The 24,299-nt window shown below is 56.4% G+C and overlaps 10 protein-coding genes and 2 non-coding genes across 12 annotated transcripts; 6 read left to right on the top strand and 6 right to left on the bottom strand.

Moving 5' to 3' along the window:
- Positions 1-203: 203 nt before the first annotated feature.
- BO95DRAFT_419428 (beta-glucosidase) lies at positions 204-3,862 on the top strand (the record flags this gene model as incomplete). Its single annotated transcript, XM_025584495.1, has 4 exons — positions 204-1,097; positions 1,184-1,355; positions 1,422-3,574; positions 3,656-3,862. The coding sequence occupies exons 1-4, from the start codon at positions 405-407 to the stop codon at positions 3,860-3,862; spliced, it is 3,225 nt and encodes a 1,074-aa protein (XP_025439647.1). The 5' UTR covers positions 204-404.
- A 473-nt stretch (positions 3,863-4,335) lies between these two features.
- Positions 4,336-5,723, top strand: BO95DRAFT_484297 (putative IgE-binding protein). The gene is made up of 2 exons (XM_025590339.1): positions 4,336-5,019; positions 5,086-5,723. The coding sequence occupies exons 1-2, from the start codon at positions 4,756-4,758 to the stop codon at positions 5,470-5,472; spliced, it is 651 nt and encodes a 216-aa protein (XP_025439646.1). The 5' UTR covers positions 4,336-4,755; the 3' UTR covers positions 5,473-5,723.
- A 321-nt stretch (positions 5,724-6,044) lies between these two features.
- Positions 6,045-8,358, bottom strand: BO95DRAFT_395031 (glutamine synthetase family protein). The gene is made up of 5 exons (XM_025583707.1): positions 7,478-8,358; positions 7,146-7,402; positions 6,983-7,035; positions 6,236-6,928; positions 6,045-6,187 (listed from the first exon to the last, which is right to left on the bottom strand). The coding sequence occupies exons 1-5, from the start codon at positions 7,914-7,916 to the stop codon at positions 6,157-6,159; spliced, it is 1,473 nt and encodes a 490-aa protein (XP_025439645.1). The 5' UTR covers positions 7,917-8,358; the 3' UTR covers positions 6,045-6,156.
- Positions 8,359-9,000: 642 nt separating this feature from the next.
- BO95DRAFT_445427 (uncharacterized protein) lies at positions 9,001-11,180 on the top strand. Its single transcript, XM_025587149.1, has one exon. The coding sequence runs from the start codon at positions 9,258-9,260 to the stop codon at positions 11,094-11,096; it is 1,839 nt and encodes a 612-aa protein (XP_025439644.1). The 5' UTR covers positions 9,001-9,257; the 3' UTR covers positions 11,097-11,180.
- Positions 11,181-11,535: 355 nt separating this feature from the next.
- BO95DRAFT_t230 lies at positions 11,536-11,607 on the bottom strand. Its single transcript has one exon. It is a non-coding gene; the product is annotated as a tRNA-Arg (tRNA).
- A 516-nt stretch (positions 11,608-12,123) lies between these two features.
- BO95DRAFT_t229 lies at positions 12,124-12,195 on the bottom strand. The gene has a single exon. It is a non-coding gene; the product is annotated as a tRNA-Met (tRNA).
- A 59-nt stretch (positions 12,196-12,254) lies between these two features.
- BO95DRAFT_216078 (2OG-Fe(II) oxygenase family protein) lies at positions 12,255-13,600 on the top strand. The gene has a single exon (XM_025581162.1). The coding sequence runs from the start codon at positions 12,578-12,580 to the stop codon at positions 13,361-13,363; it is 786 nt and encodes a 261-aa protein (XP_025439643.1). The 5' UTR covers positions 12,255-12,577; the 3' UTR covers positions 13,364-13,600.
- Positions 13,592-15,481, top strand: BO95DRAFT_455358 (uncharacterized protein; the record flags this gene model as incomplete). Its single annotated transcript, XM_025588330.1, has 5 exons — positions 13,592-13,732; positions 13,834-13,891; positions 13,937-14,625; positions 14,702-15,247; positions 15,272-15,481. 5 exons carry the CDS (start codon positions 13,592-13,594, stop codon positions 15,479-15,481), a joined length of 1,644 nt encoding a protein of 547 aa, XP_025439642.1.
- Positions 15,482-15,663: 182 nt separating this feature from the next.
- Positions 15,664-18,591, bottom strand: BO95DRAFT_337605 (DUF3659 domain-containing protein; the record flags this gene model as incomplete). Its single annotated transcript, XM_025581946.1, has 3 exons — positions 15,664-16,188; positions 16,258-17,510; positions 18,006-18,591. Coding segments are annotated over 3 exons (2,364 nt in total), but the record flags the coding sequence as incomplete, so codon positions are not given.
- Positions 18,592-19,523: 932 nt separating this feature from the next.
- BO95DRAFT_216085 (uncharacterized protein) lies at positions 19,524-20,298 on the bottom strand. The gene has a single exon (XM_025581163.1). It carries the CDS (start codon positions 20,131-20,133, stop codon positions 19,681-19,683), a length of 453 nt encoding a protein of 150 aa, XP_025439640.1. The 5' UTR covers positions 20,134-20,298; the 3' UTR covers positions 19,524-19,680.
- Positions 20,299-20,652: 354 nt separating this feature from the next.
- On the top strand, positions 20,653-21,720 carry BO95DRAFT_516677 (uncharacterized protein; the record flags this gene model as incomplete). The annotated part of the gene is made up of 1 exon (XM_025591838.1): positions 20,653-21,720. One exon carries the CDS (start codon positions 20,653-20,655, stop codon positions 21,718-21,720), a length of 1,068 nt encoding a protein of 355 aa, XP_025439639.1.
- A 345-nt stretch (positions 21,721-22,065) lies between these two features.
- On the bottom strand, positions 22,066-23,597 carry BO95DRAFT_455356 (uncharacterized protein; the record flags this gene model as incomplete). Its single annotated transcript, XM_025588329.1, has 4 exons — positions 22,066-22,200; positions 22,261-22,769; positions 22,880-23,317; positions 23,387-23,597. 4 exons carry the CDS (start codon positions 23,595-23,597, stop codon positions 22,066-22,068), a joined length of 1,293 nt encoding a protein of 430 aa, XP_025439638.1.
- Positions 23,598-24,299: the final 702 nt, after the last annotated feature.

Genomic DNA, 24,299 nt, shown 5'->3' with positions numbered 1-24,299 from the left:
CAAGATACGTAGGTGTCTGTTGTAAATTACAGTATCTTACTTTGTCAATACTATACACCGAGTTGTCGTCATGCAGCCCCAGTTTGGTCTCCACCGGGCGCGGAACGCCCGCGGCAGGAACCAATGCCAGAAAGCTTGCGGTGACAATCCCCTGGCCAGAACCTGCGAATTGTCCCAAGTTCACCACTCCCAATCTCCCAGTCCACATCTCCCTCCTTCATTATCCAATCCCCATACCTCCCTCCATCTCCCATCCCTCTCTCCCCTAATTCAATGCAATTCTTTGCTCTCCTTTTTCTGGCATGTCCTCTTCTTCCTGTGCATCTTCACATTCGTTTGCATCCCTCTGATCCATGATCTTCTATCGATATCAAATAAGCACAATTTAAAGACAGCGCAGAACAATGCCACCCAACCCGGGACCCCCTCCCCCCTACCGGGACCACCTCAAACAAGACGCGCCCTCCCGCAAATCGCTCTCCTCCTTCGCCCCGATCCCCGAAGAAGAATCCTCACCATCCGCCGACATCGACGACCGATTCACCCTCTCCGACCTCTCCGATGACGACGACCACCACCACAATCACAATACCGGCGGCAGCGGCAGCAGCAGCAGGAGCAGCAGCAGCCGCCAGATCAAACTCCGCCGCATCGACAACCACCACAGCCGCCACAGCTCCACCGCATCCAAACCCGCCTACGCCTACCCCACGAGTAATAACAACAGTGCCCGCCCCTCGGACGTTGAAGCCTACCTCTCCTCCATCACCGCCGCGGAACGCGAACTCCTGACCGCGGCGCATCAGTTCGAACTCTCCGACGACGAGGAGGAGGACAGCGACGACAGCGATGCGCGCTCCGTGAGCTCGGACGTGGGGTTGAGGAAGGGGTCAAAGGGACATCATCGGAGAAGATCGTCGGCTTTCAAGAAGCATACGCCGCATATGGGGTGGGGGTGGACGACGACGACCAGATACTATTATCGGAAGGTTTGGTGCCGTGCGCTGCTGGTGGTCGTGTTGGTGTTGGGGGCGTTGGTGTGGGTGTTTCTACGGTTTGCGGCGCGTGGTAGCTGGGATGCGGGGAGGGTGGAGGTGGTGAGTTTTTTTCCCCCCTGACTACATGTTTGCTACAGGTGTAAGAGGATGCTGGGCTAATTGTGGTTCTGCTTCGTTTTGTGCAGGATATGCCTCCCTCCGAATCATGGTTCCCGACGCCGCAAGGCGGTGCGCTGGAGGATTGGGCGGATGATTATCGCAGGGCGGAACTGTTGGTGCGCAGTATGACGCTCATCGAGAAGATCAACATCACGACCGGCGTTGGATGGCAGATGGGCATGTGTGTGGGGAATACAGGTTCGTCTTGATCGGAATATCCTGGCTTGGTGACTACGTGGAGATTAACTTTACACCGCTATACAGCGCCCGCCGAACTTGTCAAATTTCCCTCGTTGTGTCTGCAGGACGGACCACTGGGGTTGCGCTATGCCGATTTGATCTCCGCCTTCCCCGCTGGGATCACCACCGGCGCGACCTGGAATCGCGAGTTGATCCGTCAGCGGGGCGTGGCATTGGGCGAGGAAGCGCGCACCAAAGGTGTCAATGTGCTTCTCGGTCCTTCTATGGGCCCCCTGGGGATGATGCCTGCTGGTGGTCGCAACTGGGAAGCGTTTGGGGCGGACCCGGTTTTGCAGGGTGTGGCGGCCGCGGAGACTATTCGCGGCATTCAGAGCACCGGGGTGATGGCTACGGCCAAGCACTATATCATGAACGAGCAGGAACATTTCCGTCAGCCCTACGAGTGGGGCATCGCAACGGCCCTGTCATCCAACATCAACGACCGTGCGCTACATGAGGTCTTTCTCTGGCCCTTCGCGGAAGCCATCCGGGCCGATGTCGCCAGTGTCATGTGTTCGTACCAGATGGTGAACAATAGCCACGCCTGTGAGAACAGCAAGCTGCTGAACGGGATCCTCAAGGACGAACTGGGTTTCCAGGGCTTCGTGCAGTCCGACTGGCTGGCTCAGCGCTCGGGCATCAATAGCGCTCTAGGCGGGCTCGACATGAGCATGCCCGGCGACGGTCTTCGCTGGGCGGACGGCAAGTCGCTCTGGGGATCGGAGCTGACTCGTGCCGTGCTTAACACTTCTGTCCCGATGGAGCGGTTGAACGATATGGTGACTCGCATCGTAGCTGCTTGGTACCATTTGGGCCAAGACACGTGGGAGCGCCCACCGCCGGAAGGCAACGGCGGTCCCAACTTCTCCTCTTGGACCAACGACGAGGTGGGCTGGATCTATCAGGGATCCCCTAGTGACGAGACCTACGGCGTGGTGAATCGCTTCATTAATGCGCAGGGCGAGGGCGACAATGCCCATTGGATCATCGCGCGCAAGGTCGCGACCGAGGGAATTGTGCTCGTAAAGAATGACCGTCAGACCCTCCCGTTGTCCCGCCGCCCCACGACTGGGTCCGGAGCCGTGTTTCGCGTGGGTGTCTTCGGTGACGATGCGGGCCCGGCAATGGGTCCCAACGCCTGCGCCGATCGCGGGTGCAACCAAGGAACCTTGGCGATGGGCTGGGGCAGCGGCACGGCCGAATTCCCGTATCTGGTCAGCCCCTTTGAGGCTTTGCAGTCCGCCTGGGAGACAGAGATCGAACTCAGCCCCTACCTCCGCAACGCGGTGATGCCGGCGGAGGTGGCGGACAAGGACCTCTGCTTGGTGTTCGCCAATGCCGACTCGGGCGAAGGTTTCATCTCCGCGGGGGGCATTCACGGCGACCGCAATAACCTGTTCCTGCAGAAGGGCGGCGACACGCTGATCGAGACGGTCGCTCAAAACTGCGCTGGGCCGACCGTGGTGGTTGTGCATGCGGTGGGTCCGGTCGTGGTGGAATCGTGGATCGATCTGCCAGGGGTCGATGCCGTGCTTTTCGCCCATCTGCCTGGCCAAGAGAGCGGCAATGCGCTGATGGACGTCTTGTTTGGCGTGGTCGATGCCAGCGGGCGGCTGCCGTACACGGTCGGCAAGAGTCTGGAAGACTACGGACCCGGGGCGCAGGTCTTGTATGAGCCTAATGCACCCGTGCCGCAGGTAGATTTCCAGGACGGGCTGTATATTGATCATCGGTATTTCGATCGACACAACATCACGCCACGATTCGAGTTCGGGTTTGGATTGTCGTACACGACGTTTGAGCTTGCCGATCTTCATGTCCAGGGGCTGCAGTCCAAGTCCCGTCTCCCGGCGTCTCGACCGCCCCAGACCGTCTTCCCCCCCGAGTACGACGCGGAGCCTCCACGCAATGAGTCGGTGTTGTTCCCTGCAGAGTTCCGGGCGGTCCCTCAGTTCATCTATCCGTACCTCACGTCGATGGACGGCACCGCGGCGGCCAACTACACGCACTATCCGGAGGGGTACGACCAACCGCAGCCGTTGTCGCCTGCCGGTGGTGGATTGGGCGGAAATCCATCGCTCTATGACGAGGTGGTGAATGTCGAGGTTGAGGTGCGCAACACAGGACCGCGGGCCGGTCAGACCGTGGTGCAGGTGTATGTCTCATTCCCTGGGGGAGTGACCGAGGATGGCGACTGGGTGGAGGTGCACGAGGGGGCGCGGCGGTCCAGCAAGGTGAAGCTGGAGCGGATGCCTGAGCCGATTGAGTTTCCGTCGCGCGTGCTGCGGAATTTCACCAAGGTCGCGCTGGAGGCCGGGGAGAGGCAGACGGTGGCGATGACGTTGACCCGGAAGGACCTGAGTTACTGGAGTGTGCGCGAGCAGAATTGGGTGATGCCGGATGGCGAGTTTGAGATTTGGGTCGGACAGAGCTCACGGGATTTGCCTTTACGAGGGGAATATTGATGTTTCTGATGTTCGTGATGAGGTCCGTTGCCCATTGGGGATGGTGCCGAGTAGGACATTGTGATGATTAGTGAGACACACATTAGACCCGAGGCAGAAATGCAGAAAGGCACCGTGGACAGGACATTGGAGGGGAATTTCGGCGGAATCCGAGACATTCAGACATTGTACAGTTGCATTGCATGAAGTCAGCGTTCGTATATGTAAATAAAAAATTGCCGAAGTTTGGGGTTGCCTGGTTTTTTTGTTTGTGATGTCTTAGACTAGTTTTAGTTAGTGTTCGTGAATATTCTGCAGGCATCGATCGAGTTTAGCCGTGGGACTGAGTGACTGAGTGACTGCACCAGAAGCGAAGCAGCGTATGATGTCATCTCTTTAAATAGTACAATCTGCTAGAGGATCCACAGGGTCCAGCGGCAGCTTCGGGTCGGGTAAGACGGTTGCTGATGAATGATAACCTAAACAGAATGTCATTTGGGAGGAATGGGGGGGGGGTGAATTGGGGCATTGTTCGGACATTCCCCAACTTCCTTTTCTCACTGCCTAATAATCAATACGAAGGCGAGTGAAACCTGGTCAACCAGTTTCCAATGTTACTGAAGGGGGAATGTCCCCGAGACACACTCCGCTGATCAGCAGATGGAGTGGGGATGTTTCACTCATCGCATCGCTAAACCAGCATGGTCGAGTTACTAGAGTTGCTAGTTAGCCACGGGTTGGAGAGTGGCAGTGGAACAAGATACTGACATAGGACTGAGGTATAAAGACCTTCTTTCTTCCCCAGGATATTTTTCAGTATCATCTACAAACATACCATCCATCGTTACCAGTTACCACTCACAATCCCAATCACCACCACCACCACCACCACCACCACCACCACCACCACCACAATGAAGCTCCTTGCTCTCCTCTCCGCCGCCGCCGGTGTCTCGGCTCTGCCCCAGGCCCAGCAGGCGCAGGCCAACTACAACTCGTTCTCGGTGATGTCCGCCCGCTCCGGGTCGCCGGTGCACCTGCTGCCCTTGAACGCCGCCTCCGGGGGCTTCTACCTGGGGCTGCAGAACGCCTCCAGCTACTGCCCGGACCAGGTCGCCGAGCTGGGCGCCTGCCCGCCTGGCACCGAGACGGTGTTTGATGCCGGTGCCAACTCTTTGGTACGTTCTTTCCTGCCCCCTCCCCCTCTCCTATAAACCACAAACAACTAACCCTCGCAAAAACAGGACGTCTCCGTCCCCGGCGGCCAACAAGTCTACATCGCCCCCAGCGGCGCCCTGGCCTTCACGCAGCCCCACTCCGCCTACCTCCCCGCCGGCTCCGTCGTCGGCGCCTTCAGCTACTCCCAGACCGCCGGCGCCACCTTCGGGTACTGGACCCTGCCCAACAGCGGCCTGATCGCTTGCCCGGTCCCCGCTGCCGCCTCTTCCTCCTCGGCTGCCCCGTCTGCCACCCCTGCTGCCGGCTCCGCTGCTGTGACCGCCAGCAAGTGGCAGGTCTTCGCTGCCTGGAGCAACGCCACCGTCCCCTCCGGCAACGTCGGCGACTGCCTCGGATTCGATGCCTTGGCTGTCGGTCGCAATGGTAGTGCCGCTGCTTGGGAGTATATCTAAACGGTTACGGACTCCGTCACTGTCTGCGGATTGGGTTGGGGATTGTGCCCATCGGTGGAAGTTCATAATGTTTCGGGGATGTGAATGATTGGTAATGGATATATGTACTGTATATGAATGTTGGGGAGGGGGTTGTGCCCATCGGTGGAAGTTCATAATGTTTCGGGGATGTGAATGATTGGTAATGGATATATGTACTGTATATGAATGTTGGGGAGGGGGTTGGTTAGTGGCCCGTGTTTATAATGAATTATTCTTCGTTTTCTTTGAGAGTGTGAGTGTTTCTGAGCTAGAAGGTGGTAGTCTACTGGGTTCTTACGGTTTGTGCTTATTATTTGTTTGAGATTTAGATTAAGTGGGAGCTTGAAAGGGGGATGCGGGGGGAGACCGCATATGGCATATGGTTGGTAAGGAGGTGGATATAGGGGATGTCAGCAAATCTGATGCATTCATGGGTTTATCGTTAGGTGGTTGTGGGCTGAACCCTCATCTCTGTACGTTTAGTATCTCCAGTTCGGGGTGTCGATGGGGATGGTTGGGGATGGTTACACTGGAAGTGTAGAGTAAATCTAGCATCATATTTGATCATGGATGTATTAAGAAAGGCGTAAATGATATCTGCAGTCGTGTCTCGTTAATCTGTGTGTCTATCCTCCACTGTCCCGCTCTATTCCTGCAACCAACTCAAACCGTCTCGATGTACCGCCTCACCTCCCTGCGATCAAGTTAGCACAGCCCACAATTTTAGTAGTGCACAACCTACCAATCAGTCACCGCCTCCTCCCACAACCGACACTCGTGCTCGCGTGTCCCGCCAAAGTGCTCCACAAACGCATCGCCGAACACCTCGCGCGCCACGCTGCCCTCGCGCATAAACGCGCCCACCGCCTCGCGCAGCGACTTGGCCAGCCGCACGCCCCGGTCACTGGCGCCGCCCATCTCATCCCCCTTCGACAGCGGCGGCACGGGGAGGGCCAGCTTCCGCGCGACGCCGCGCCACCCCAGCGCGACCACGGCCGCCAGCACGAAGTGCGGGTTGGCGTCGGCCCCGGGCACGCGTACCTCCAGCCGCGTCGCCTTGGGGCTCGCCGTCGGCGGCGCGATCACCCGGATCGACGCCGCCCGGTGCTCCAGCCCCCACGACACCGTCACCGGCGCCCAGAAGTTCTCCACCAGCCGCTTATACGAGTTCACCGTCGGCGCGAACACCGGCATGATGTCCGGCAGCCCGTCCAGGATCCCCGCCAGGAAGTGCCGGCCCAGGTCCGACAGGTGGGCGACGTCCGGGTACGGTGGTGAGGGGTCCGGCGTCGCGCGGTAGAAGGCGTTGGATCCGTCCTCTTGCGACACCAGGGAGATGTGTATGTGGCCGCTGTTGCCGGGCAGGCCTTCGCGTGGCTTGGCCATGAACGTGGGCGTGATGCCGTGTTTCGTGCCCAGGGATTTGACGACGTATCTATCATCGTTAGTCCGGGAGGTGCAGCTGGAATGGAGGGACGGGTGGGCCTACTTGAAGAGTCCCGCTTTATCGGCCATTTCCTTGGCTTCGCCGAATTGGAGTGCCTAGTAGCCATTGGATTGTCAGCACGGCGCGGAAGAGAGAGAGAGTGTGTGTGTGTGTGTGTGTGTTTGTGTGTGTGGTTCTGTCCGCTGCGGAACAGTAGAGCTCATACCGCTTCATACACCCCCGGCCCACTCTCGGTATGCCACCCCTCGATCTCGCAGTTGAACTGCTCGCACGCGTCGAACACCCCATAGTAATACTCCTGGTTATGCGTCGGCCGTGTCAGACTGTACCCGAACATCCCCTCCGTCAACGACGGCAACGCTTCGACGGGGTTCTCTTTGAGGAAGGTGGCGGTCGCGGAGGCGTTCTGCTTGGGGTCGGGATGACTGCTGGGCGCGCGGAAATGATAGAACTCATACTCCGCTACTCGGCTAGATTAGTTCCGCGCATCACACAGTCAAATATCAAGTATCATGGTCATGATGTGGGGGGACGTACCTCCAGCCATCGCGCGATACCCCGCCGCCTCCACCGACTCCAGCGCCGTGCGCAACAGGCCCCGCGGACACGCGCACACCGGCTGCTTGGTGTCGGGATCGAAGAAGCTGACCAGGAAGAAGGGGATGTTGTTCTCCCAGGGGATGCGACGGAAACTGCACAGGTCCGGCACGGCCACCAGGTCGCGGTACCCGTTCTCCTTGTTGCTGATCGCCAGCTCCTTGAAGTAGGTGCGGTCGTGCATGTCCCACCCGAAGATCACGGAGCAGAACCCGAACCCGTCGGCGACAATTGAGAGGAACTTCTTCTTGGAGACCAGCTTGCCGCGCAGCATGCCGTCGACGTCCACGCCGGCCAGCTTGACGCGGGTATCATGTTGGAGGATCTGGGCGATGTTGTCGAGGGTGGGGACCTCGGTCTCGGGGGGTGACGAGGCCATGTTGGGCTGGTGAGTATGGGTGTGGGTGTAGGCGATGGATTGCCGGTCAGAGGGAAGTCGGAAGATGAAGTTGGAAATAGAGAAGGGGTACTGTGAGATATGGATAGGAACAAGAGGCAGTGAGAGTGAGTGGGAACGGGAACGGAAAGACGTCACCGCCAGCCACCCCTTCTTCCCCCGTCTTCGGCTGGCCACTTGTCGCCCGTTGGCTTATCATCCTCGTGCGGCTTGGTGACTGCCAGTTGAGATTGTGGAGGATCATGGTTTGGCTGGGTCAGCATGGCAGGCACAAACTCTCATAGGCGGATCTCTCATCCTGTCGATTGATTTACCACTGCAGTAGCTGGAAGAACCCAGTTTGTGAGTCCTATTGGAATGCAGCTGTACATCATGCACAGGTGGAATGCTGGCCTGGGTGCCTGGGTGCCTGGGTGTCTTATCGTTTATGCTTATCGATAAGCGCAGGAAGCCGTCTCTCCAATGTTTTCCCTGCTCTTACAATTAACAATTAACAGTTGACTTCCTCTCTACTTCTACTGTGTCGACCTTAAACATCACGCCGAGGACATCTTGCATGACATCTTCTCGCTCTCTCCAAGCTGCCCGCTACTATCTAGATGAAGACTAAATCACATCAGCCTCGCACCTCCCTCTGCTACCTATAGCATGGTTCGCCTATCCCAAACCCGTCAATCCGTCCTTCTTTCCTACATGGCTGGTTGCCGAACCAGGACTCGAACACCAAAACTATCTGTGTCGTGGACTTGCTCGTCATGTCTACCCTATCTTAGCAGTAGTCTTCTTTGTCTCAGCTCTTATGAGATACTATCGACCGTCTAGACCATGCCGCCCAGTGGACATCGAAACCCTGCCAGCTGAAGTCACGGCAGCGAAGATGGCACTAAACATTCAACCTGAATTCAATATCATGCCAGGTGTCCGAACTGGTGACTACATGTTATACGAGTATTGATGAAACATCGACAAGTTGTTCCCTCTGGATTCTGATGTATGCCCCCGCCAGATGTTTGTAGCTTACGCTGCTAACAAATAAGCCTAAGTTCTGTCAATCGAGTTACGGGATATTGCCGCTGTCAGCCAACCATGGTTCTCCAATGCAGTGACATCAACCATCTCAGAGAATCGAACATCTCCGGACTCATTGTTCCAATTCACACATTTTCCGAGACACAATCCTCCACCCTCTTCTAGGCGCTGAGTCAGCACCTCCGCCGCTTCCGATCGACATCACGACTCCGATCCTTTCAGGGGACTTCAGGGGTTTGGTTGCGATATCTTAGCTCCAGGCGGCCCCTTCCACCGTTCAAATGGACAATCACTATGCTGAACCACCACCAAATCAAGCGCAAGCCTCTTCCGCAAGCTGACGATGATGGCACCATCCGTGGTGTCATCAGAATCTCGCCGTGCCCAACACCAACTCCCTCGGAGAAGCCACCCCTCCTAGATACACCACCACCGCCATACACTCCTATGCGATCACCATCCCCACGCCTACCGCGACCCCCGCCATCACAGACCATCCCCACTCGCGCTGCAACCACCATCCATGATCTCGCCCCAGCAACATCTCCCGCACCGAGCCTTCCCCGCACCACCCCGGATCTCTCGGTCGCGCAGAAAGCCTACGGTGAAGCGCGTCACTTTCTAGGCGGGCTACTCAGCCATCCTACGGAAAGCACCAAGCATGTCACCATTCTGCGTCACTCCTCCGGCGTGGTCTTCTACCGGGGTAGCACCACCTCCGTGACCATCTCCATCTTCTCCGACTCGCCCCTTCCCGCCGACCGCACCCTCTATCTGCAATCCAAGGGATGGACCGGCAAGACGGGAATGCGCACCAAGGCCCTTCTACGGCTCACCGATGACTGGGTTGACGTGACTCCCTCCCATGCCGTCCAGGCGACTCAGGTGGAGCCCGCGGATGAGCGCGCGTGGCAGCGCGACATCGCGAAATTCCGCAAAAAGGCGCCACCTAAAGTTCGTGAAACGCACCGTCTGCGAGAGACCATTGTGGTGAGGGTCCCCGCCGAGGCGGGCGATGGCTACTTCCAACTCGTGCTATGTGGGAATGGCAAGAAGAAGGGACTCTGCTACAGTCCGGTCTTCCGAGTCCTGTCCACATCACTGAGTCCCAGCTCGTGCCGGGGCGCCAGTCTCTCCACCATGCCCTTGGAGGTGGGTGCAATGGTCCTCGGGATGTACGCTCAGACGGCCGCCGAGGCCGTCATCGCCCCCGTCACCGCCGCGGTCCAGGATCGAATTCAGCCGTACAAACCGAGCTGGAAGACGCAGACAGCCGCTGAGACGGCGTACTCGATGAGCGGGGCCGGCGACCGCGTGAGTTCGTTGGTGTCAGTTGCCTCGGGCCCCACCACCACCGGCAATCCCTCAGTAGCGAGAGAATACCAGCCTATCTCCTTGGATCTTGGTCCACAGCCACCATTCCCCGTGGACTTTACGGCATCGCGCGTGGCACCCGCAGCATGTGGGGATGGAACAAAGTACCAGCTGAGCAAAGTTCCCGACGCGATCCAGGATCAATACCACGGGGTGTTCTTCGGCTGGGTACGCGTCTGCCAATCCGTTGCGCAGGCGCCCCAGCCCGGGGAAACAACATACTTGTCTCCTCGCGACTCCCAGTGGCAAGGCGTGGTCCTCTCCATCCTCTCGTATAACCCCGCGCTGGAAGCACGGGTGAACCTCTCGCGCGCGAGGGGCAAGGAGACCATCATCCGTCTCATCGATGACTCTCCGCCACTCGTACCACAGTCACGTCTCCAGGTACGGATCATGGGCTATCTCCGTCCGGATTTGCCGCCCGCGATCGGCAACACGGAGAGAGAGCTGCAGGCGGCGCGCGATGCGGCGGCCGAGGCGGCCATAATAGCGGATGCGTGTGATCTGGCGTATGCACAGGAGGTGTTGGGGCATCCTGCTTGGAGTGCCGAGGGACATGGCCTGCGCGATGGCAGTGAGGAGAGTGGACAAGCTGGCACCTGGGTGCAGAGAACCCGGGATGGGGTCACGAACATCAGGTCCCGGGGGCAGAGGATGGTGGAGAATGTTCCCCTGCATTGGGTTGGGGTGCGGGGGCCGAATGCCGGTGCCGTCGAGAAACAGATGGCCATGAATGGGTTCTACATTGTGCGGGGTTGAGTGCTTGGGAGATCATAATTATGTATACATATCAATTCTTCTGTATATCTGCACTGGGACTATGTTCAATCTTGTGAAAAAATCCGTCCGGAGCAAAATAATGAAGTGGAACAAGTCGTGCCAGCAATAGTGTTGTACTGCAGTCATACTGCAGTCATACTGCAGTCATGGGTCTAGGCGCAAACAAAACAGAAAACACTATGTCACAAGACAACACCAAACACTATACGCATCAATACAATATGATTGGATACCAAGGTAGGACAACCGACCAAAGAAAAAACAGCTGACGGCACAACTACGTCGTCTGCCGAGTGCCGACGCGGGTGCACAACAGTCACGGAGAAACAGCTTTGCTTTCCATCCACCGCAACACAGATGCCAAGCCAAACTAAACTATGTTGAAAGACGGACAAAAACGATCGGGCGCAAAAAGACAAGCTCCCGGCGGGTCTCGAACCCGCAGCCTTTAGATTAGAAGTCTAACGCGCTACCATTGCGCCACGGGAGCCGCTTGTTGAATTAAGCATTGGGGGTAGCAATCATATCCTGCACATGCTCTGGATGGGCAGGTGTTTCGGAAAGGGTCTTCTTGCCCGGTGCGGTGGCTATTGCTGGTGCGGGGGTATTGTTCTCTAGTGTGGGAAGGATTCAGTCTAGTCAATAGATCTTTTAATCCGATGTCTAGGTATTGTATATGGTTTTCAGGGTGAAGATACTGCTAGATCAAGTTTCTCGATTCGGAATTTTGAAACAGTGGTCTATTGACAATTTGCACATTGTCGTGCCGAGGCTGGTGTTGCTCGATATATAGATATGGCTTGTTGGGTCGAATTTCATGCTTGACTGCGGTCGGCTTTTCCCCCATCGGCGACGGAGTGTCACATCATCGACAATTAGTTCTAACAGTCGTGACTAGAACAAGTGTAGAGCATCAAATCTAAATGCATACAAACAGAGGCACAAAGAGGAGACACGACAAAAAAGATCCTGTCAGTGGGCCGCAAAAGAACAAAAAAGAAATAGTTAGCATGTCCTGGTTTCGATCCAGGGTCCTCCGGGTTATGAGCCCGGCGCTCTTCCCCTGAGCTAACATGCTTGGTGGATATGTTCTTGTTGCTGTGGTGGCTACATGTACCAAACAACAAGCTATCATGCTATTCAATTTAGAAACGCCCATCCTACCAAGAGAGATTACCAGCACTAATTCAAGCATACCAGTACAGACATACTTCTGAATATACCATACGTTGACCTACCAGAACGACCTCATTACATGTAAACTTCTCCTTCATGTTAGCCAAGTCGACACAGCACATACTGCGTCAACAGCGATTGGGTCGCAGCGGCACGAGTCAGCCTTGCGAGCCTCGTCAGCCGTCCACAGTATATAGCCCGTATACTCACTCACCTGGTACACCAGACCCGAACATATCAAGTTGCTACACACCCACCCACAGAATTCCCCCACAACAACGAAGATGGACACCTTCCTCCCCGCCACCGCACCCCCGAACGCAACCGCCCACCGCATCGACTTCAGCCAGACCACCCCACCCCTCCCGTCCTACCGCCACCTCTTCGCCGCGATCATCGACAACATCCTCACCGAACCCGAATGCACCGAGCTCCTCCGCCTCGCCGAAGCCAGCACCAGCACTCTCACCGCGACCCCCCAGACCCCCCAATGGGAGCGCGCCATGCTCAACGTCGGCGCCGGCGAACAGGTCCTCCGCCCGGACACGCGCAACTGCGGCCGCATCATCCTCGACGCGCCGGAGCTGGCGCAGAAACTGGGCGATCGGATCCTCCCCTTCCTGCGGGATGAGTTCGGCCTCGACGTGCTGGAAAAAGACGCCTGGCGCGTGACGCTGCAGACGCGCCGGCGCTACCGGCTCACGCGGCTCAACGAGCGGCTGCGCTTCCTACGGTACCAGCGCGGCGAGTTCTTCCGCCCGCATTGGGATGCCTGGTATACCACGCCGGATCGTCGGGAGCGGTCGTTTTTCACGGTGCACGTGTATTTGAATGGGGAGGGGCAGGGGCACGGAGAGGAGGGTTTGGTGGGTGGGGCTACTTCCTTTGTGAGGCGCTTGGAGGTCGAAAGCGAGGAGGATGAGGTTGTCAAGGTGCTTCCTAGGGTTGGGTCGGTGTTGGTGTTTCAGCAGAATGATCTGTTGCATGCTGGGGAGCCGGTGGTGTCCGGGGTAAAGTTTACTTTAAGGACGGATGTGATGTTTGAGGAGATTTTGGAGGGTGAAGATTGAGGGTGAAGATTGGGGGTGAATAGAGGATGGTAGACGGTGAGGTGAGGGTAGATACGAGGCTTATGATTGTATGGGTGATGGATAGCTGTTGGCATATTGTAGTGGTGAAGATGAGGGTTGGAGGGATGGTGTATAGTCGGCGATAAGCGATAAGAGGTCGGTTGCATCATAGCTCTGTTGTTGCCTGATGCTTCTTTATGCTTCCCCCACTTCCTCTCGGTAACAACCATGGATTCATCAGTTCCAGAACCGAGACAGCCCGTCGCATCCGACGGAGACACTATCGCTGCCGTGCGGGACCTGACAGACTCCATCAAAGCTCTGAGCAAATTGATTGATCAGGAGAACGACAGACGCGAGCCGAGCAGAGTTCGAGAATTGACCAGACAGAATGATCCCATTCTCAGCGCACTCAACGAGGAAATCCAGAATGGACGACCCAAGCATGCTCCTCATCAACATCAGTGCAGTTGATGTCACCAGAGGAGATAGATGCCGAGAACGAGGCCTATATGGCAAAATACACGGGTATGTTGGTTATCAGTAGGCGAACTCGGATTCTGACACCCCTAGACCTCTGGAAGAAGCACGAATCCACCCCTGCCGAGAGACAAACCATGCAGAATGCGTACGAAGCGGCGTTCGATCGGTTTCCGACCATCTACCGCACGCTCGGATGGCATGGAAACGATGATATCCTGTTCGATGCAAAAGTCCTCTCCCGCTATCGTGACACCCTCCTGGAGGGGCTCTTCGCCATCGAGCCGTACAGAATGAACCGTATATTTGGTCCGCTGGACCGCTCGAAAGCAGCATTCGAATACTCGCGACTGCCTCGCCTGCTTTCAATTCTTATACGCATAGAAGCTCGACGGAACGATGCCCTCGAATGCAGAGATGGCGTATGTGTTGACTGTCGCTACTTTGACGCCGACCAAACGCTCCGGGTATTGATCGAAGTCGGGCGGGCACTGCGACTTTCCAGACTCGACGGTCCCAATGAAATGACCCTCCAAGAACTCTTGGATCGATGCTATGCTCGGCGTTTACTATCGCAGCCTGCCGTCGACGAGCCCGAGATCCTCTGGTACCAATTTCATCTTGTATACGATTGCCTGACGGCGGTGGAATTTGAGTCCCAGTTCCGCGAGATTCGAGACCCGTTGACTCTGACGTTCTACCTCAGACACAAAGACAAGCCAGTCTACAAAGTCTTCGAAATGGTCAAGTCTCATCGCAGCGTGATGACTGGCATCGAGCCGGTCAAAGAGCTTCCTCTTGAGGAAGCTTCCGGCCCAACTTTTGCAGCGGAAACTTTCACAGTCCAGTACCTGCAAGGGGGGACTGAGTATCGAATGGACAGATTGCCTGGATGATCATCTTAGAATCTTCGCCGGGCGGAATGCAATCAGGATTTTCGCTCATCCTACTTTCTTCTACAATGGCCGGGGTCTTCAGAATAAGGATTATCACGAGCCTATTTATATTGAACTGTCCCAAACATACGCTCTATTGTTCCGACCTTCGTCGAATGGAGGCCTGAGGCAGTTGAGAAAGGTAAACAAATCCGAAGAAGTTACTTGGCTGGGTAGGAGGATTGAAGTCAGCGAGCGATTCCGTTCTCAGACAAAGTTACCTGGAACTCTCGAGATCGATATGACAAGGCCCTCAGTCAAACGCATAATGGAGAATTTTCATCGCTGCTCTCTGCCATCCACGGTACAAGCGGCCTTTGACATTGATAATCCACCCACAAGCATCAAAGGTGTTAGCTCTTTTGACCAATATAAGATCACTGTCACTCCCATGCGAGAAATTCACTCTCACGCCCCATATCACCCAGAAGACATCAGATTCATGATCACTTCTATCTTCCAGCATGATGTCCGGCCCAACGAGGCTTTTTAGCACTACGAGTACTTCGGCCCTCGCTTGCGAAAACTCAAAACGTATCTCGACACACAACAACCAAAAACAATGAAGCAATTGTGGGTTGATCGGCGAGATGCTAGAATGTGGTGGACCTTCTGGGGTAGCGCATTCTTCCTTTTTATGTTTCTGGTGCTTTGCGCAATAAGCGCGGCCTTCCAAGCAGCAATAGCTCAACGGCATGACTAGGCTTACGACACTTACGACAAACCCAGTCTTTTATTATCATGAAATCATATGCTTGAAATTGAGGCGAACATGTCACTGGTAAGGTACAAGAATGACAGAACGAGAAGAAGCAAGTGAATTGAAAGATAACGGAATTTGCCTGGCATGATCAGAACAGTCTCATTCGGCCTCTGACCGATCAGTCACTTCTTACCACCAAGCCCCAGCCCCTCTGTTATTTTCCCCAACCCCAGCCCTTCCAGCAGCTTGTCGACCCCCAAACCTCCCAGCAAACCCGAGAGGAGATTCCCCAGTCCGAGTCCGTTGAGTAGTTTACCAACTAGACCGAGCACACCACTCAGCAGGAGGCCCACCGCGGCGATGATCTGCACCAGGGGCTCGGACAACAAAGTCCACAGCGGATTGATCTTCTTCTTAGCATGGGGCATGTCGGCGATCAGAGCCTTCCCTCTCTCGATCGTTTCTCCCACCACCCGAGTCAACTCTTTGAGCACCTCAGCCAAATGGTGCTCCTCGGGGCTAGCTTCTGCCGATGCACTGCGTGCTTTGGCTTGAGCAGCAATCTGACCATCGGGGTCCAAGGCTCGAAGAGCACCTTTGCACTCCTGCAAGCCATTGCCGGCCTCTTCAATCAACGGCTTGACCTGTTTCACAAGCTGCTCTTCGTCTAGCTCCTCTTTGGGAGTGCTATTGGCTCGCTCAATATGCTATCGTTTTCAACAGAGTTAGTGAGTTGTCTGCGTTCCTAGTATGTTTGTTCGAGAGTCTCGACTTACCTGAGTGATCTGTTTGCACAAGGGCTCAATCGAGTCCAGCGTCTGCTGTACAATGGAAGCCATCTTCTTTGCCAGCTCTCTATCCCTTTCTTCACGGGCCTGTTTTTCACGTTCTTCGGGAGACAGCTCCGGCTCCGGCTCCGGCTCAGACTCCGGCTCCGGCTCAGGGGGAATGTTCTCCAAGAGGGTGCATTCACCGATCTTGTTGCCATCATTGTCAACCACATAGCCATTTTCGTCGACAGTTCGACCGATCAAGTTGGAGAGTTCGCCTTGGGTCAGCTTGCCGATCACATTGCCATCCTCATCACGGACCTCGCCATCGCGGTTCACTTTCCGACCAGCCATGGGGCTGACATTGCGAGTTGGCTCTTCAGGGCTCCACGGTTCAGCCTGACCGACTGCATTGCCCGATTTATCGAGAATCTCACCGTCCTCATCGACAGCACGTCCACGAAGACGCTGAGGATCACCACTCACCAAGCGCCCGACAGTGTCACCGTTCTCATCGATCACCAACCCATCCTTGCCAACCACCAAGCCTTCGAGGCCGGAGAAGGGTCCCTCAGGCCGGTCTCGTTCTTCAGCTGGGAGCAGCTCTGCCTGGCCGACCACGCGGCCTGCCGAGTCCCACACTTGACCTTCTTCATCCACTGACTTGCCAGCCAGCTTGCGTGGATTCCCGGCTACCAGCCTTCCATACACCACACCGGCATCGTCGACAACGTTGCCTAGCTTATTCACCTTTTTACCGGCTAAGATCGACAGATCCTCTCCTTCTTCTTCTGGCTCCTCAGCCTCTTCGGCCTCGGCTTCTGATGGCTCTTCCCACGGCTCTGCACGGCCCAATGGATTTCCTCGCCGATCCAGAATATCGCCATCCTCGTCGACTGCACGCCCGCGAAGTTTCCGCGCGTCCCCTTCGACGACCTGGCCTACCCGTCGGCCCTCTTCATTCACGACCCACCCGTCCTCGGCTACATGCAGATCACCCAGGTCGGCGAACGGACCAAGCTCGTCTTCCTCGATCGGGAGAGGCCTCGCCTTGCCCACAACCTTCCCGCGCTGGTCCCAGAACTGGCCTTGATCATCAAGCTGATACTTTCCACGGAAGATCTTCTTGGCATCACCCTCGATCAGCTCGCCAACGAGGGCACCTTTGGAATCAACGATGCCTCCAAACTTGGTGCAGGTGAGCCCTTCGAGGGTGGAGATGTCTGGTAGCTTTGGAGCTTCTTCTTCTCCCTCCTCCCCTTCTTCTTCACCTTCCTTCCATGCTTCTTCTTCTCCCACCCCTTCTTCTCCCACCCCTTCTTCTCCGATGCCTTCTCCGATGCCTTCTCCGACTCCTTCCTCTCCGACTCCTTTTTCTCCCACCCCTTCTTCTCCAACTCCTTCTCCGACTCCCTCTTCCACTCCCGCCCCCACTTCTTTATCTCCTGTTAGTTCCTCTTCTGCTCCTTCTTTACCCTCCTTGTCCTGCGCAGACTCCGGGACTGCAAGCCCTTCGCCGGCGACTTCTTCTTCTTCGCCTGGCTGTTGCTCCTGTAGGGTCTGGTCCGCTTCGCTTGCTGGGGGCTCTTCCAAAGACTGATCTGCGTCGCTTGCCTGTGGCTCTTCCACAGGTTGATCGGGCTCGGTTGGAGTAGTGGCGTCCTCCATCTGGATCCCTTCCTGGGCTTCTTCCTGTCCCACCCGATCTTGAGAGACCCCCTCTTCGGAAGTGGGCATATCTGGAAGGCTTTCACCCTGCTCAGATGTCCCCGCATCGAGGGTTTCTCCGGACGCTGGTTCTGCCTCCTTCTCCAGGAGTTGAACACGTCCGATTAAATCCCCATCTTCATCCAGAATTTCTCCGTTTTTGCCGACGGTCTGGCCGACAAGGTCGTCGGGATCTCCCTCGACCACCTCCCCAATCGGCTGCCCCGCCGAGCTCATTATCATGCCCCCTTCCTCGACACTGAGCCCCTCTAGACTTGCTAGGCTGAGCACGCTTCCTTGGACATCTTCCAAGCCGGAGCCAGCGGTGTCTTCTTGAGCATGTACCATGCCCTTGGCTTGCTGGGCGCCCCCACCGAGCTTACTTTGGGCTTTTTGCGCCGCATCCGAAGAAGACCAGTGGCCCATCGATCTTACGCCCTGGGTGAAACGGCCCAGCCGATCTGCCGCCGTCTTACCCCGGGCCAGCATTGACGAACGCGGAGAAGTCTTGGATCCCCCGGCCTCGGCTCTACCTGAGCCGGACCGCATGCTCTGCCTCTGTTCTTGAGAGCTGTGGGTACTTCCTTCCATCTCGTGAGGACTGATCTCCTCTAAACTGGGCTCATTGTCCTCTGCTGTAACCGGGCCTTTCCCCGCAGAGCGACTGCCCTTCGAGCTCAGTTTTTGAATCTTGCGGTGGGCTTTCCCCGGGGTTCCTTGGGTACCGGGGTGCGTTGCGGCTTTTTTAACCTCCATGAGTGTTTTGCTTATGTATGTCTCGTGTTTGAGGATTGAAAATGTTGTACTTTCTTGTCGCTATTGCTTCTCAGATTTGTGGATCATGCTGTTCATACCTTCACACTATCCCAACGCTGCCCATGCATTTATAATCGGATATATTCAACACTGCTATCACAAGACAAGCTCACTAGCCATCATTGATACGTCACTTACTCTTATTGACACGATGAATACGAGGGCCGAATCTTGTGGACACTACGGAAGCCTACACATATCCACGGCACTGGTATCGCGATCGCTTACTAGCGCTGAAGGTACCCATGGCACAACTCGCGCAGCGATATACTTCCGGACCATGGAATCTGAGCATAGCAGCGAATAGACCCGATGAACAGTGGTATGATCAGGAGCCTTGGGGGGGCGAAAACTTCAAGGTTCTTTGTTTGTTTGTTCTACGTCTGGTTCTCATGATTCATGTCCAGCGAACCATGGATCCTGTATGTACTCTGGGGACTACCTGCAAGGCACGGTGAGTTTTATCCTGATTAGAGAAGATGGACGTCATCGACGGTCAGGTCTTGCGTATGCTTGTGATTGATCCTTCTTGATTAGGTTCAAATACTATGTATGTACAGACAATCATGGTGTGCAATGCACGAGGGCATGAAGTGCGTCATTGCGCTAGTGAGCGCTGCGCTTGGAGCGTCAGTGTGCTAGGTTCCACCTACAAGCAAGATCGCACACACCGCGCGAGAAGGGACCGAGGCAGAATTCCTCGCGCCATGCAGAAATTCAATTGATGCTAGACGACCGGAGCTTGGGATTCAATCTTCCAGCAATGCACATTGGGATTACGCACTATAATCAAGACCTTAAAAGCATTAGCAGTGTGCCCCTTTCCCCGGGTAGTCATGGTTTAACCCCCCGAATGCAGCCCCATACAGCCTGGCAAGTACGACGAATACTGCCCGAGAAAAGAACTTACAAGAGCGCCAGAGTGATATCCCCATGAATCTTCGCCTTCAGCTCCACCTCGACATCCAGGTTCAAATCTAGCCGCAGCTTCAGCCCGGTATCTTCCTTCTCGGGCTCCGGCTCGAGCGACCAATCCTGATGGCCTCCTCGCAGCGTCGTCGTGGCTTGTTGTTGTTGTTGCTGCTGCTCCTCGCGCGCGCCGCCGATCGATTCGTCGACTGAGGTTTCGGTATCGGAGGCGGAAGTGACTTGCTCTTGCTGTTGCTGTTGACGTCGCTGTCGCCGGGGCTGTCGCTGCAAGGCGCGGGATGTATCATTGGCTTCTTGGGCCTGGAAGATGTCTTTCTGTTGTTGCTCTTGTGGTCGACGGGGTAACGTGGCGGTTTGGGGGGTTTGACCCTGTGCAGTGGTCTCCTCTGCTGCGCTGGCTGGCTCGTCTGGAGGTGGTGTTGTAGCCATTTTCGTTGAGAAGGAGTGGTACCTTTGGCGTGGAGTGTTCTGGAGCAACAATTATTGATCGGATCGGCGCAATATATCGAAATCTTGTTCACCAAACGGGAAGGAATTCATTGTAGGGTGAAAGGAAAGGAGGGGCGAAAAAGTATACTCCCCGGGTTGAAACTGCATGACGTCTTGGCCCCTGTAAGGTCTGCATCAGCTGACAACCCCCGGCCCTAATGCCGCAAACCGCAACAGCCCCCATTCTCGTATTCCTCTGTTGTCCGAACAATACGGGTTGATGGTTCCACAGAACCAAACGTTTGGTTCCGACCTCCTTTATTGGTTTCGCAGATTCCCTCATCGTGACCTCATTTCTGGATCATCCCAGACCAAAATATGGTAGGAATTGTATATCCGTTTAGTGAGGCGGCGGGGTTTTTTTTTTAGTTTATATGGTCCTTCTCGCTTTAGCTTTAAGTATACTTCTAGAGTTTGGATTTGAATCTGCTTCGATACCACTAGGTAGAGAGGGCAACTATGACTGATTCCGCCAAGGATAGTCTAGATGTGAACACCAAGCCTAGTGATACTACGCCCGTGAAGCGCAAACCGCCGAAACTAAGACGCAAACCGCCGGCTGCTGAGGAGTCACCTACTGAGAAGAAAGCTGCGCCAGTCGAGGAGACGTCTAGTGTTGAGAAACCCCCGACTAAGGACTCAGATTCGGACCAGAAGAAGCCTTCCAAGGAATCCAGCGCTGAGAAACCTGTGGAGGAACCCCGCGGTGGGAAACAGCCTGCTACCAGCGAGGAACTCCCGCCCATCGAAAAACTTTCTATCTCGGACGAATCGCCCTCTCCTGAGAAGCCCGAAGAGTCACCTCCAGTTGAGAACTCATCCCCAACCCAGGAACCACCGACCGAGGAGCCATCATCCCCAGAAGAACAGCCCCCCTCTCCGGAACCCGCTGCAAACGAGACACCCCGGCCCACCGAAGAAGCACCTCCACCAGAAGAGCCCCCGGAACATTCGCACTCACCAACGCCATCAAACCAATCCGACTCCCCCGCAAAACCCGACCCAATGGCCGACGACGCCAAGTCCGCCTCCTCAATGGACGAGCTCAGCGCGCCGAGCTCCCCGCAACCCGAGCCCGAACACCAACCGGAACCGCAGCCCCAACCCCAGCGCCAGCGCCAACGCCAGCAACGCCGACAACGCCCCGTGGCCACCCCGCCGCCCCGCGACCCCTCCACCGCATCGAGCTACCGTCAACAACGCCGCCGCGGCCAGCGCAACGCCGGAAACCAGGACCTGCTCCCGCTGGGCTCGCTGGGCGACACCGGCAACCTGACGCGGGGCGCGGGCGAACTCGTCCAGGACACCGCGGGCAAGGCCGTCAGCACGGTGGGCAACACGGCCGGGAAGGCGGTGGGCGGGGTGCTCGGGGGCGGTGGCCAACAGCAGCAGATGCAGGGCCAGGGCCAGGAGAAAGGGGGTGGGGGTAAAGAGGAGCAGCTGCGGTTGCGGCTGGATTTGAATCTCGATGTCGAGGTGCAGCTTAAGGCAAAGATCCATGGGGATTTGACGTTGCAGCTTTTGTGAGTTCTACCCTTGGTTTTTGGTTGGGTGTTGGGTTAGGGTTGAGCTAATTGTTTGGGTGTTTAGGAATTGAGAGCTTGGTTGAGGGTGGTTTACTTGAGCGGGGTTGTTGGGTTTTGTAATGGGTTTGATGTGTTTTTGTGGTTGAGGGCGCGATGGGAGTTTATACTCGGTTACATTCCGGAGAGCACTGTCTCTTGAGTATGGATGGTGAGTGCAAATGTACATGCGTACTGTAAGCGCGGCTCGTTTTGCCTTTCCTTTCATGTGTGCTAGTATACATCCATCCACATATCCCACCCTCTCTCAAGGAGTGGTACTACGTATACGTATCCCCGTCTCTAGCAACTACCCCTCCCCAGAAGATAGCGTAAGCCCTTCCAAAGGTATCTGCTCCTCAGTAGTCTCCTTGCTCGTCGCCTCTCCATCCTCGCCTGATTCTCGGCCGGAAAACGAGTCATACGCCTCCTCCTCCCCAGACCACTCCCCAGACCCAGAGTCAAAGTCAGAAACATCCCCCTCGCCCCTAGATCCCCCCTCCACCCCGCCGGCCAACACCGCCGCAGCCGCCCTCCCACCGACAGCCGGCACCCGCTCGACCCGCGGCCACCCCGCCGGAACCACACTCGGATCCAGCAAGCCCACCTGCACCAACACACTAGCCTGATCCCAGTAGACATGCTCGGAATACAGCCGGCCGTCGCCGCTGCACAGCCGCGCGATGCTCACGACCACGATCCGGACCTCGCGGTGGGTGGGCGGCACGCCCGGCAGGATCCAGTCCATGGGCTGGGAGTGCAGGAAGGTCAGGAGGACCTCGTCGACGACGCGGTCGGCGCCGACGGTGCGGGAGAGTAGCTGTAGGCGCATGGAGGCGGGCCGGTGGGCGTGGAAGTTGGCCGCCCAGAAGTCCTGCAGTGGGGTGTGGCCGGTGGCGCCTTGCAGGGTTGGGGTGTACAGGGCTGCTGGGGGCGGGGCGGTGGTGTTGGCTTCAAGCCCGGAATCAGGGGGAGGCGGGAGGAGGGCGGTTGCGTTGGGGGAGAAGTATCGTGCTTCACGGGGGGAAATGTTAGCCAGGATAGGTGTCTGATGGTTGTTGAGTGCCAATAGGGTGGGTGATTCAAAAGTGAGTGAGGCTGGTGCGGTGCAAGGCACGACCTACCCTCCTGCATCTCATCCCACACCCTCTCCAGATCCACCGCGGCGACCCGCCGGAAGCCCCGCTGCAGCGCCCCCAGCGTGCGACTCCACGCCACCTGCGCCGGGATCCGGCTGTACTCCTCGAGATCGTGCTCCGCGAACCCCGGCAGCGCTCCCACGTACGAGAAGGCCGCGTACCCCAGCGCCAGCCGGTCGCCGATCCCCACCCCCGGCCCCACCTGCTTCCGCACCACGGTGGCCTTGTGGCCCGTCTTCGACGGCGGGTGATGGACGTTGACCGTCTGGTTGGCCAGGTGGACGAGCACCTGCATTGAGGCCGGGTATTGGCTGGCCGGGCCGGGGATCGCCGTCGGGTAGTAGGCGATCAGCGCGCAGAGCTTGTTGGTGTTGGGGAGCTTGAGGTAGTGCGTGAGGCAGAAGGAGGCTGCGTCGCCGAAGCCTATGTTCCGGGGGTTAGTTGTTGTTGTTGTTGTTGAGAAGGTGTGGGTCAGAGGGGAGGTATGCTCACTGATGATGGCGTACACCTCGCTCACGCGCAGATCATGCTTGACGGCATCGAGCGCGGCGATGTAGCTCTTCCGGTCGCTCTGGAAGGGGATGTAGGTTACCTGGAAGCCTTCTCGGCGCCAGGTCTGCAGGAATTCCTCGTCGAAGAGCTCGTCCTCGGCGGTGATGCAGAGCTGCGCCGGCTGTGCGGAGGTGGGAGACGGTTGCGCCATGGGGATGGAAAAGATATCCGGCTTGGAATTATGAGGTATTGCCAAAAAACGATTACATTGTACAATTCAAATGTGCCTGGTAGATTGGTAGAAGCGAGAGTCTCTTCGTGAAGCTACGGAGCTTGTGCTATGAGGTCATTCCTCCCACGCATTGAGCTAGTGTATCTCATAACAAAGCGCGTAGCCGTATGATCCTTACATCTTCAGATGGTAGCAAATGAGAAGCTCGGGTGGTCTCGTATTCATGGTTCATGACTGCAGGGTGGCGAATTTGCGCCTGGCCTTAGTTAGCTTTAGATGAGCATGTATGTCGAGTTTAGCAGCGAGGTAGAAACCAAACTACCTCCAAGATGGATAAAGCATCCGCATTGGTCCTTGCTGTCATCGTTCCTACATCAGCTGATACAATATCTCATGGCCAATGTCTGTGCTTCGCTGTACTTGCACATGGCATATAGGGGTTTGCCTGGACACATTTGAGATAATAGTAACCCCTGTTAAAATGTCTATGAGTGTCTATGAGAAGGGACCGAATTCATCATGGATCTCAGCTTGACACAGAATAAGGGCTCTATCACAGCACGCCTTAATCTAAGTATAGTCGCCCAGTACGGGAAGATGTGCCGATGGCCGATCTTGCCATATTAAGTTAGACAGTCGGACACCCGATCTGGAAAAGATCTCGGACACTATGCCTAATCC

Source organism: Aspergillus brunneoviolaceus (assembly GCF_003184695.1).
Source record: "Aspergillus brunneoviolaceus CBS 621.78 unplaced genomic scaffold BO95scaffold_57, whole genome shotgun sequence".
Taxonomy (NCBI): Eukaryota; Fungi; Ascomycota; class Eurotiomycetes; order Eurotiales; family Aspergillaceae; genus Aspergillus; species Aspergillus brunneoviolaceus.
Note: the sequence above shows the minus strand (reverse complement) of the source record. Positions and strands in the feature narration are given on the sequence as shown.

What these genes read in the sequence shown, in the direction of transcription:
- BO95DRAFT_484297 (XM_025590339.1), top strand. Translation starts at nt 4,756, where the DNA reads ATGAAGCTCCTTGCTCTCCTCTCCGCCGCCGCCGGTGTCTCGGCTCTG. An exon ending in ATGCCGGTGCCAACTCTTTG is followed by an intron (nt 5,020 to 5,085) that starts GTACGTTCTTTC and finishes TCGCAAAAACAG; the next exon opens with GACGTCTCCGTCCCCGGCGG.
- BO95DRAFT_395031 (XM_025583707.1), bottom strand. Translation starts at nt 7,916, where the DNA reads ATGGCCTCGTCACCCCCCGAGACCGAGGTCCCCACCCTCGACAACATC. An exon ending in GTATCGCGCGATGGCTGGAG is followed by an intron (nt 7,403 to 7,477) that starts GTACGTCCCCCC and finishes CTAGCCGAGTAG; the next exon opens with CGGAGTATGAGTTCTATCAT. An exon ending in GAGGAGGCGGTGACTGATTG is followed by an intron (nt 6,188 to 6,235) that starts GTAGGTTGTGCA and finishes ACTTGATCGCAG; the next exon opens with GGAGGTGAGGCGGTACATCG.
- BO95DRAFT_445427 (XM_025587149.1), top strand. Translation starts at nt 9,258, where the DNA reads ATGCTGAACCACCACCAAATCAAGCGCAAGCCTCTTCCGCAAGCTGAC.
- BO95DRAFT_216078 (XM_025581162.1), top strand. Translation starts at nt 12,578, where the DNA reads ATGGACACCTTCCTCCCCGCCACCGCACCCCCGAACGCAACCGCCCAC.
- BO95DRAFT_216085 (XM_025581163.1), bottom strand. Translation starts at nt 20,133, where the DNA reads ATGGCTACAACACCACCTCCAGACGAGCCAGCCAGCGCAGCAGAGGAG.